The sequence below is a fragment of the Glandiceps talaboti genome, chromosome 6, assembly GCF_964340395.1.
Source record: "Glandiceps talaboti chromosome 6, keGlaTala1.1, whole genome shotgun sequence".
Lineage (NCBI taxonomy): Eukaryota > Metazoa > Hemichordata > Enteropneusta > Spengelidae > Glandiceps > Glandiceps talaboti.
The window spans coordinates 14,217,356-14,229,947 of NC_135554.1; the positions used below are offsets into that span (position 1 = coordinate 14,217,356).

The following is a 12,592-nucleotide window of genomic DNA, read 5'->3' on the forward strand; positions in this document are numbered from 1 at the left end:
AAGTGGTAATACCTTAAACTCTGTAGATTTCTCCCTACTAGTCTGGTACTTGCGAGCACATGTACAGAATTTATCTCTGACATGAAGAAGCCAGGTGAGTGAACATAGATCTCTGAAACAGTTGAGTATCTCTGCAATAGATACAGATGATAATGGACTTCCCTTTATGGATTGTATTAAATCTACTCCATACTTGGTGTGAGCTGCTAACGTTGGTGGCACTTCCACAATAAATGACACATCACCATCTCTCTGAAAATATACAATGGAATACTTTATTTTATTGTTTCCCATGTCTAACACAGACATGTGACACCAGCATGCAGTAGTACATCCCTGCTAATGCTGTCTGTTAACATTTGGGATAAAATTATCCAAATTTTTGTTTTTGACTATGCATAAAATTTTTCATTCACAACTTTTAACCACCACCCCCACCCCCACCCCATCCCCAAACTGTGTGGACACTATAGGGTGGAAACTGTAGGGAATGTGAGTTGACTGGTAGAGTAGACACAAATGGTGTGACTGGGAGATGAATTAGAAAAGAGATGTTGTGTAAAGTGATGGTATATCATAGCTTTTACTTCTGTTGTCTTGTATACTAGAAGTCATCTCTTCCCTGCAACACTCCAAAGACATCATTATAGTATAGAGCAGTAATAGTTGTAAATATTGTGAGAAGGAGACATAAGAGAATTGCCTTTGTGACTTTGTGCTCTGTGTTCAAACATTAACAATTCAACATACAATTTGAACATGGTAGTTGGAATGCATCATTGGGTACAAGTTGATATGGTATACATAGGGGGTGGGCTGCCTTGTTTTTTTGTACAGGTATTCATGTTGGGAGAGGAAATGCAGAGGAAGGGACAAGGGTTGTCGGTGGCCGAGTGGTTACACCACTTGCCTCTTACCACTGCGGTCGGGGTTCGATTAAATTTACCACGCTGTATGTAAGAAGAGTGTCGTTCAGTTTGACTTTACCGAACAACGCAGGTTTTCCCCAGGTACTCCAGTTTCCTCCTGCATTAACACTGAACATTGAGGAGGGTCGCTTTCTATAGGTGCTATAGTCAGGTTTATGTCAAAAGCTGAATAAATAAATAAAGGGTTGGGTAAAGATTGACAGAATTTACTTAATATGTGGCTGTTAGCTCTGTATCTTTTACATGTATTTGTGTTGGGAGAGGGAATGACAGGGAGGGGACATGGAGATGGGGAAAGATCAGTAGAATTAACTTACCGTGGCTGTTAGCTCTGTATCTTGTACATGCATTAATTCTTCCACATACCACTTTAAACATGGCAAAGTACAATTGGATGCGTTGAGTACAAGTAATAAGAGTTGTATAGTATTGGCTATATCATGACGAGATTGCCTCTCCTGAATAACATCTGCTGTTTCTTCATACTGCGTTGTGGAAAATGAAAATAAAATACATAAATCACACACACATTTCAAAAAAATAAATGAATATAGAATGCTGTATACATGTTAAAATAGGGTGTAAAAGCGACAATATGATGTGTAATTGAAATATTTGGACCATGCATACGCATGCATGTACCTGACTTGTACCTGTTAGTGTTGCAATAAAAGCTATCTGATAGAACAGTATGTAATTATAACCATAACGACTAGAGTGTATAAAACCAAATATGAAGTAAAATTTATAAATTTATGATAATTATATAAAAACATATGATTAAAGTGAAATTTCTTCTCCTTCCTTCTATGTCAAACTGTGCATTACCCAACACTGTAACTACTGCCAATATGAACAGTATCTGTTGTCTGATCCAGTTTGAGATTGATCTGAGTGTCTGTGTCTGTGTGTCAGCATATGTGTCTGTATGTTCATCAGTCTGTATGTGCCCTTATGGTTGACATGAACACATTATCTTTGATGCCAACAAGAGTTTCATTTCTTAGTGCACCCCTGCAAGAAAACACTGAGTACTAATAATGCTTGTTGAATGTAAATTATACATGTACATGTTCACTGTATCAGAACACAATACATTTACACACCATACACATGTACCATACTTTACACAAGACATTTACAACTAAAGAACATGTAATACAAATTTCACATTGATTAATATTCTTCACATGTTCTTGATTATGTTGTAAGAATTATCGTCTGTAAGGTACGCTATGACGAGCACCCTTTCATGTAGGTATTGGATTAGGCCAGTAAGGGTCAAGCAACACAATGTATCTTACAGTCTACTGGTTATACAAGCTGGTGACATTTCTCATTCACACTAAATTATCAATTGTTGTCATTTAATCAGTTATACATGTACATCACTTTATCAATATATGCTAAATTTTATAAAAGACACGATATCACACATATCATTAATACTATAAAACAGTATTATATCACAAATGTTGTAAGCAGACTTGTTGTATGACAGAATGACTCATCTACTACATCCCAGATTGTTCTTAGTCACATTATGTCCTTTATAAGCTACATGTACATATACTGAACTTCATGAGCTAAGGTTCTCAATTCCAATTTCCAACATAATTTTTCTTACAATACGATCTATGTATACTGATACCAAATCTGTGTTTTTGGTTGTTGTTGTTGTTGTTGTTTTGGTCTTTTTGGGGGTAACCCTTCATTTGAGTGCCTGCATGTATAATAATAACAATAATGTATGTGTAAATTGATATGTATGTGTGTGTGTGTGTGTGTGTGTGTGTGTGTGTGTGTGTGTGTGTGTGCTTGCTTGTGTGTGTGCATGCATGTTTGCATGCATGTGTAACTCTGAATATGCACGTGCTGTTTACTGACATCACTTCTGCATACTTAATCTAGCATAGTCCTCACTAAGGTTTGTAAGAAGTGTACTGTTCAAGCCCCTTCATTTCTGATTGACTGCCTCTTTATCGCGTAGTAACCCACAGAAGATTTGAATTAGTATAAACTTAGTAATTGTTACAGCATGACTATTTCAGCAAGAAGTGAGTAATTTGAATATTACTTGGCATGCCACCTGGTGTGGTGCTGTAATGCATGCACATCATGCACTTTGTAATTGGAATCATCTACAAACCTTAATCTGGTACAGTTTATTCTGAGCACTAGTACCAAAGGCTTTAACTCTTGCCTGTTTATAACAAAACAACAACTTTGTGTCAAAGTTAGTCTAAAACCACACAGCCACAGACACAGATGTAAGTATAAAACCACACAGAAATAGATGCTATACAGGTGATAGATATATGACCCTATAATAGCACATGTACATTGTCATTGTTAGGTTTAATAATCTAAAAATCCCACAATTATACATAGATGTGTATGTTATATTGCACCATTATAGTACATTCTATACTGTCATTGACCAGTTTGTCTAAAACTTCCCCGATGTATATAAAAGACATATTCCTGCATAGTGTATTATTTGTTTACCATCCCATAGGTATAATATAACTGTGAGACCTACAATCCAGAGCTTGCATGATGTTTACATTGATAATGACATGTTATTATAGAACTACTATAATATAGCTGAGTTTACCAGCAATTAATCTGTACATGTAATACTTTTCTTTTGGTTCATGTTTTGGTTAATTACTCCAGATACCATTAACCTGGGGTACCAAGTAATGCGCCCTATCCAAACCCAAAATTGAGAGAGAGACGCTTTGAAAGTTTTACCAGTTCAAGTTACCCCTCTGTGTTCCTGGGATTCTAAAGACTTTACCAAAACAATAGCTATACAGATTTGGTGAGATTGAATTTACTGTAACTGCTTTTCTTTCAATTCTGAAATATTTGTTTTTGAGTCTTATAATCCTAACGTACGACAGAATTCTATATGTAAGAATACCAGTAGGTGAGTAAGTTATACAACTTTCCTTAGTCGTTTTGGTTATTAAACTTTTCACACAACAGTTATTGGCACACACAAAGCTGTACAACAGGTGTTTGTATTCCATAAAACGTCAATTCAAAGTTTTAGATTTGGTAGACATTGGACATGACATTGAACCACATGTATAGTCACACATAGACACATTTCTGTGTATGTACATAAAGATAGATCAAGACAAAAAGTACCATGAATGTACAAATAGATACAGGGTCCCTAAGTCCAAATACAAATGGAATACAAATATAACAGCTAAAAAATAATTGCTGATATAGACTGTTTTGTGGGTGACATTCAGTGACAAGACAAAATGGGTAGACAAAGAACGGCTGACAATATCAATGTGTTTGAAGAGACATTGTCAAAGACAGTGAATTTTGAAAAATATAATGGCACACTAAGGTATTTAAAAATTGAAATTGTTTAGATGTGACAAAGTAGACCTATGTATTAAATAAAGGTAAACCCATCCTAGGTACATATTTCTAACCACACAAGCAGTTGAAATGAAACAAACAACAACAAATGACGTCATAAATTTGTGACAGATGGAGAGACAACAGCTGTGGTGTAAGTAACTCTATGTCTCTCAATGTGATAGCCTTGTATGAGTTAATTAGACTATTGAAGTTTGATATTACATAATGTGTCCATTTATCAAATCATACAAGTTGTGATATTGTTGAAATTGACAGAAATATACATGATGACTTACAGCGGAGGCTGTAGCTGGCTGTGGACAGTACAGTGGTGGTGCTGGGAGGTACAGGCCTTCTGGTACCAAACCTTGTAGATCAGACACTAGTGATTGACACCTGCCAATCAATTTGCCTAGTAACCATGGCGTTGCATCGAGTCCAGATATAGTGGCTGCTGTAAGCATATCAGTGACTGTCTTTGAGAGCTGTTCAATGTTGCCATCTTCCTCTACATTAAAAGATCCTACGAATAAAATAGTCAAAGAAAGGTATATGTAAGTAATAGTGTATATGATGTCAACTCTCTCAACTCTCATATTGTAGTTAATATGTAAGTACATGTACCTGTTATACTGTGTATCTATGTTCTCATTCTATGTTCTCATAGGTTATAAAAACCTACAAATGAAACACTGGCAGACAGGAATCTGTGAGTAGGTGTGGTTTCTGTTGTTAATGCTTGGCATGGTTGACATAGGTGAAGATGTTCTAAACATCAAGCACTGTGATTTTAACTCTTCCATGATCACTGATTGGGGGAGTCAAGGTAGATACCTACCCATCGATGCTAGTGATGCAGCTGATAAACTTCTCTTCAGTGGTCCAGGAGATGGTGGCTGTAACACCCCTCCAGGTTTCATCTCATCTTTGTCGTCACTTTTCCATGGCACACCACCCGGAACTGTAGCATCTATCAAGTATTCTAGACTGGATTTCATGATGGCCAATGGATGTAATTCAGCTGGTAATGCTTCAAATGTGTGCCTTCAATGGTGATAAAATAGAAACATAGTCAGTTTATGATATTCTATGGCCATGGACGCCACATGGAAACTCACTCCTTATGGAGTTCTGTCATAGAAGTCTACAGTGGAACTGATTAAGAATTTCACTTGTATACATAGTACAATGATAACTACTGTTATTGGTGGTCAAATGCTACAGCTATGGATTAATATTGATGTCATAACCAGACATTTCAGATACCGTATTATACATTATTAAGGCCCACTTTGAAAAAGGATTAAACTTTAGGTGTGAATTAAATACAATTGTCTGACAAAGTTATAGAAAAAGTTGGCCTTGAACAAAAGAATATTCCTATGTAATCATCATGGCTCCACTGATAACACTAATGTGAGAACCTGGGATTGAAACCATGGCCTTTAAAATGGAAATTTTGTTCAACAGCTTTGTGCATTTACATGTGTGGATCATTCCATTTTTATAAGAGGTGGCGAGACTTATCTAGATTGTTACTTACCCAGTATCATGGCCACGCTGAGCTGACAGTTGGCTATACTTGATGTGTGTCACCCCTAGTACAAATGCACTCTTCCAGTCTCCTAGCTCCTTAGAGAACCATATAGCTTCCGGTAGTAGGCCAGCTATTAATAGTAACTGTAAGGCTCTATCACTGGTCCAGATTTCTGACAGGTCTTGTTGACGGATTGAGTACGAGACTGCTTCATGGTATAGTGGAATGACTCGGCAAGCTGTGAAGTGGAAAACAGTTGGAATTTATACACAAGACGGTGATGGAAACACTTTATAATTCAGGAGTTGAGAAATAAACATGTATGCACAACTCACATCATAACAAATGACCATTTTAGTATATGTATGTACGACATAGTTCTGTCTTATAGTAATACATCCCATATCACCAAACTAGAAATAACTTATCATTAGAGAATTTAGCTGACTTTATACTCACCGTGGTCTACATGTTTTACATGTAATTGTGGTAAAGGCATCGCAGCATGTGGTGGGTAGACATACAGTGGTTTATTACTGAAATAAAATGCCATGAATCGGGCTAAACATTGCACTATTGGCCTCACACCTGGTCTATTTACAAATGGTAGCACTGGTATTGTATCCTGGAGGTACAGAAAGGAGAATCACATTATAAGTAGTCGAGTCTCCAATGTAAACACAGAATAGTGATTGACATCTCATGAAGAATATCTTCACAGGACTCTGGACTCTGTTCAGAAATTTCATTCAACATTTTTAAGAGTCATTATATAATGGTACAAACACTTTTTTGAAATATTTGAAAGAGTTTCAAGAAAATTTCTGAACATGAAAGTAAAACAGACATTTTTTATCCATCAATGAAAATGAAGAAAGACATCAAATACATGTAAATTTCTATACATCATTTTCTAAAAAAAAAAGTAAATACATAGCTATTTTATAAAAACAAACTGTACATAACAAGTTCTTAAATAAACACTGATGGCCAAAAAAGGCTATAACAAGTCTTTGTCGAAGACATACTCCCCGATATACGGTCAGGTCACCATTTCAGCCACTATCTCAAAGGTCAAACAATCAAAGTGATGTGCATACGCCCGTTATCGTATAAGACATTTGTGCAAAGTTTGGTTGAAATTGGATCTTGCATTTCAGAGATACCAGTTGACACAAATGTACACATGCATACACACAGAATTCCTGACAAAGTAGTCCCCTTGGGCTTTGCCCATTGGGGAACTAAATATTGATGTCGTTTTGAAATTGTACTGTACTATTTCTGATCCATCAAATTCTAATGACATTAGATAAAGTTTGAAATGACATAATTTACCTGATTTCCTAACATATTGGTAAACACTGATAGGAATGAAGCATCTGATCTGCCCAATCTGAGTTGTTTCTGTGACCTTTGACCTCCACTAGGTAGTTCTGTATAGCATTCTATGAGGGAATCTATGAGTTGTAGAGATCCCATTAGGTTGTACTGTTGTAGCTGTGTATACAAGACTGCCAGTAATGACTGGGTTTCCATGATTTGGTTCAATGGTTCTGCTGGCACTTCTGCCACATCAAATGCTAACTCTCGCCATATGTCTATGGCCCTTGCATAGTGACTGGCTTCATAGTACATAGTACCTACAAATAATTGGTGGAAATACAAAATGTCATTTTCAAGATCAATTTACACATTTTTTATTACAATGCTCACAATATATATATTTGATATATACAAATACTATATTTGACATGTTTTTCAGTATGAATATTGAGGAAAAATTTCATTTTCGTCATTTATGATGCTCTCACCACATGAATTTATATGCCCATATGTTTTCGAAAGAATGAGAATTTTTTTGTTTAGATCAATATCATGGTGAATGTGTTATGTATTCTTTTCAATTTTACCAGCTGTAAGCCTGCGGTAGCTCCAATAGCCTACTAATGTCTTTGATAAGTGACTTTTTAGCCCAAAGTGGCAGGGCAGATTTTTATTTACTCAGAATTACCACCTGTTATTAGAAGTGTTCTAAGCTATTGACAAACATGAGACAATGAAACTTGAAAGCCAAATTTGAAAAAAGGTCTTGTACATTTTTGTTATTACTCAACTACATACACACGCTAAGCAATTAACATTAGACAAACCTTTCAAACTTTTTTATGACACTGCTGTTTCTTATTACCGGGTATCTCATTATGTGTTAGAAAAACACAGACATTGTCATGTTTCCATATGGCTAAAACTTGAAGGCGTTGTCAGGCTTTTATACAATGTAGATTCATACAGAGAAACACAAGCTAAAACTTGAAGGCGTTGTCAGGCTTTTATACAATGTAGATTCATACACAGAAACACAAGCTAAAACTTTAAGGCGTTGTCAGGCTTTCATAGATTCATACATATTGCTTACCTTTGAGAAACATTCTGTTCATAGGAGTCTTCCATCTCATATCTTCTACAACATTAAATCCTAAGTCATTAAGTTTCATCTGAGTTGCAGACAGAAGTAAGACAACTTTTTGTCTCTTCAACACTAATTGACTGTCTAGTACACTTCCAGTTTCAACTGCTTTAGTTAATTTTGTATTCACTTTGTTATGGTAGTAGAGTAATTGTTTGTACAACATCTTCCAACTCAACATTAATCTGTAGATAAAACAATAACAGACTTCATTTTACTGTGGATCATGTGAACTATTTCAAACAAGGCATTTCAAACATTGGCCCATTTCACCTTCCATTCATCATTAACAATGGCATGAGTTATGTCATTCACTTCATATAGTGTAACAAAGCCATTTGTGTTTAATATGCATTTATGTTCTTCAATCACATATAATTCTGATAGAAAATGACTGCAAAAAAACAGGATTATGAAATTATTTTTACTACTTTTTTAAACTTTCTTCAATTCTCATAATTATTAGTCTGTAAGGTACGTTGTGACAGGGCGCCCTCACACATCAGCCAACCCCTCTCAAAGACAAGACCAGTGAGGGCAGAACAACACGATATATCTTACAGTATTCACAATTATATGTCGATTCTTAACTGCTTTGCACTTCTGTTTACCAAAATAGTCATAAAATGTTACTTGTCTTCTCTAGGAATAAATGGATTTAATATTCATGGAGCCAACTGCTGAGAAATATTGTAAACAGTTCCCTTTAGTCTTCTTTTATGGCAAGATATGTTGACATTACATGTATAATTCAAATCAAATAACTTGATCTACCAACACCTAATATACAAACACTCCAAACTGTCAAAAACAGTGATTTTTGAATCTTAAAATTTTTCTCTTCAAATTCATTTTTATAATTTGTAGTCTGGCTGGGAATAATTTTGCATAAAAATTGACCAAATGCAGCAAACTGTTACAGTAATGATAATACAGAGCGGGATAGAGCAAAGACAGTGGTAAGTATAAGTTATGTACTTTTCCCCGTTTCATTGCATTTCAGTAACTGTATACATTCACATACCTCTTAGCTGGTGTGTGTTTTACAGACACCACATTCTCTGCTTCTATTTTCTGAATATCCAGTCCTTCTCTGACTTCCTGAAGCGAGTCTCTCAAACTCCTGGCACTAATGGACCCTCTTTGACTACGTGCAGAAAGTTGAACATCAAGGTCAAACTCGTCTTGTTCTTCTGGACTGATCTTCTTCCCCTGTTTTACTTCAATGCTGAAGAGAGCGCCCTCAATCTGATCTGATAAATGAAACTCCATTTCTGGGGTAAGACCGTCGACAGGTTTTGCCTTGGGGAACCAGCTGTAGATGGCATTCAGGGTCTTTTCTGAATACAGTAGTATATGATAGCAACAAGTTAGGACATCACTGTACGACTGGCTGCTGTCTGACTGTAATAGAGTTTGTACAACACCTATAATCAGTTGAAATGCATAGGTAGATGCATATTGATGTACAGTGTCCCATTTCAGTACACCTAAAGCTTGTCTAAGCATAATTAATATCTTGTACGTATCTGGTGAGGTTGCCACAAGTTTGTGAATTCTTTGTAGCAGGTCCTTAGCATCCATTGAGTCTTTGCCTGACATCTTTCTACTGTGATCTGTTTTCACCATCAGTTCACATAGTTTCACCATACTGTCCACTGTGATAGTCATAATCTTGTCAAGGTGTCTTGTCCACATGTCGCTATGAGACACACCTAGCGACCATGCTGCTAGCAGTGAACTTTGAGCACTATGTAACAGCTTGCTGGTAGTGACATCTTTTTCTCTCATTGTTCCAAGACTATCTCCAGTCCTGCTTAACTTTGAATTCTCATCATAGCTTACTCCTTCATCTGCACCACCAAAGAATAGCTTGCCCTCATCCAGCTGATCAAATCCTTGGAATTCACTGGGAGACATGGAACTTCCAGTACTCATTCCCATAGTGTCAGCTGGAGTTTCAAACTCATAACGCACCCTGCGTTGTTCTCTTGGAAGACTTTGCATCATGTGATCAAATTTCAACGTTGGGATCAACATCCCTTTCAAATTACACTGTTCAGAGACTTTATTCAGTTTAAGTCTGACTTCAGCTAGTAGTGTTTTCATCAGATTGGTACAGGACGTATCCTCAGGAAGTTGTACTACAGTGACTAGGTAGCCATCAGAACACAGAAACATTGGCAAGGAAGGATGGGTAGATACAGAGAATCTCTGCTTCATGATATCACCAGTGTCTGACATAACTGAGTTGGTGGGTGATGGCTGGTCTAATCTTTGCTCTATCTCAGTTATCCTGTCTTTCTTAGTTCTGTGAGAAGAAATGACATGAGTATGTTAGATCTGTTATCTTGTCCATCTTTGCACTGTCAGTGGAAATGACATGACTATGTTAGATCTGTTATCTTGTCCATCTTTGCACTGTCAGTGGAAATAACATGATTATGTTAGATCTCTGCTATCTTGTCTTTCTTAGTTCTGTGGGTTGAAATGACATGACCATGTTAGATCCTAGTTATTGCCTTGGGGAACCAGCTGTAGATAGCATTCAGATAGCATCCCAGTTTCACTCTAAATTATAATACCTTGTCTTACATAGGGACATCTACCTGGCTTGTGTACAGTGAAATGGATGAAAAAATTTGGTAACATCAAAGAGACCTTCTATACAGACAAAGCAACTTATTACTTACGTGACGGTGATCAGTGGATGAAATGGTAGAAAGAAATCAGGTCCTAGTTCTACAGAGCATCCTTGACTCTCAATTCGGATTGGTTCTCCAAGTCTGGTTAACAAGACCACGGAACCCATCTTTGTTATACAGACCAGAAACAAATCATCAGATGTCCATTTCATATCAGATATCCAGTATGTTCTGAAAGAGACAAAATTCAATATCATTACTGTAGTATGCAATAGTGAAGATTTGTGAGACATGCTAAACATTTAGTTCTGAAAGTGCATTTCACAGAATTCCATGCACAGGATGTCCTGTGTAACATTGTATTTATAAAAAAGAAATTAAAAAGTGCAGGAAACACTGTCTGTATGACTTTCAACTAAGCATGATTTAAAATCGTATGACGTATTGGTATTACCATTCCTTTTACATTGTACACTGATTTCAGAAACTATTCAGTTTACTATTGTCAATATTATATTATTTCAGAGATGAAACGTTTACACCTCTATAATCTGACTCAGTGTATAAGTAGTGATAAAGAAATATAGAAAACTCCAGTGTTTACTAACCTGGCTAGTTTAGGAGGTGGGTTGGGTGCTTTAGTACCACTACCTTTCAGCTCTGATACCTGTGCCATTGATGACAGCAATGATACAAACACTATTCTGTTGTTGTGAGGTGATCTCTGATTGACAGCCACTGCTAGAGTCAATCCATTGTGAGCATGACAACTTGCCAAGGCACCACGAGAGAAGATTGGACGACATCCACGAACTATTCCCTCGATGGGTGTCTGGAAACTGTTCCATTCTACTGTGAAAGTTTCTTTGCTGTGAAAATACAATATTACAATTGGTGAATATTATCACCTCTATGGGTGTCTGGAAACTGTTCCATTCTACTGTCAAGTCTCTTTGCTGTGAAAACACAAACAGTATCATTGCTAATGATGTTTCTTTTCCTCTATAATGGGTTTCAAGTAAATATTATTTCTAATATCACCTGATACATACCTCTTTGTTTTGATGTCTACGGCTTCTAGCCATCTGAGAAGCACAGATGTGATTTGCAGTTTGTTACCATTGTTGAAGACATAAGAACACAAACAGCAATAACCAAGTACCTGTAAATGTTCAGATAAGTATACAATACTTTATTTGTCTGGGTTGTTCATTTTACAACAAAAAGGTAACCTGACTCAACTGTAACACAGAGGGTTAGAGGATGGAGTTGCACAAGCATCATTAGTTTATTTGTGAGACTGACAGATCAGCTGTTGTGGGTGTGGTCTAATCTCCCTTTCCCCAAACTGACAGATCAGCCGTTGTTGTGGGTGTGGTCTAATCTCCCTCTCCCCAAACTGGCAGATTAACCGTTGTGGGCATGGTCTAATCTCCCTTTCCCCAAACTGACAGATCAGCCATTGTGGACGTGGTCTAATCTCCCTTTCCCCAAATTGACAGATCAGCCATTGTGGGCGTGGTCTAATCTCCCTTTCCCCAAACTGACAGATCAGCCATTGTGGGCGTGGTCTAATCTCCCTTTCCCCAAACTGACAGATCAGCCGTTGAGGGCATGGTCT

At 36.8% G+C, this 12,592-nt stretch overlaps 1 protein-coding gene across 1 annotated transcript in view; it reads right to left on the reverse strand.

Annotated features, from left to right (window-relative positions):
* The window catches only part of LOC144436484 (uncharacterized), a 46,426-nt gene that overhangs the window by 19,839 nt on the left and 13,995 nt on the right, over positions 1-12,592 (reverse strand). Inside the window, exons 5-17 of the mRNA XM_078125285.1 lie at positions 12,024-12,133; positions 11,580-11,840; positions 11,020-11,202; positions 9,351-10,637; positions 8,276-8,511; positions 7,195-7,499; positions 6,316-6,481; positions 5,863-6,094; positions 5,158-5,363; positions 4,616-4,842; positions 3,079-3,132; positions 1,247-1,414; positions 13-252 (exon numbers count right to left, since the gene is read on the reverse strand). Of these exons, the coding sequence (XP_077981411.1) occupies positions 13-252; positions 1,247-1,414; positions 3,079-3,132; positions 4,616-4,842; positions 5,158-5,363; positions 5,863-6,094; positions 6,316-6,481; positions 7,195-7,499; positions 8,276-8,511; positions 9,351-10,637; positions 11,020-11,202; positions 11,580-11,840; positions 12,024-12,133 (3,675 nt within the window). The remainder of the gene's footprint in view (positions 1-12; positions 253-1,246; positions 1,415-3,078; positions 3,133-4,615; positions 4,843-5,157; positions 5,364-5,862; positions 6,095-6,315; positions 6,482-7,194; positions 7,500-8,275; positions 8,512-9,350; positions 10,638-11,019; positions 11,203-11,579; positions 11,841-12,023; positions 12,134-12,592) is intronic.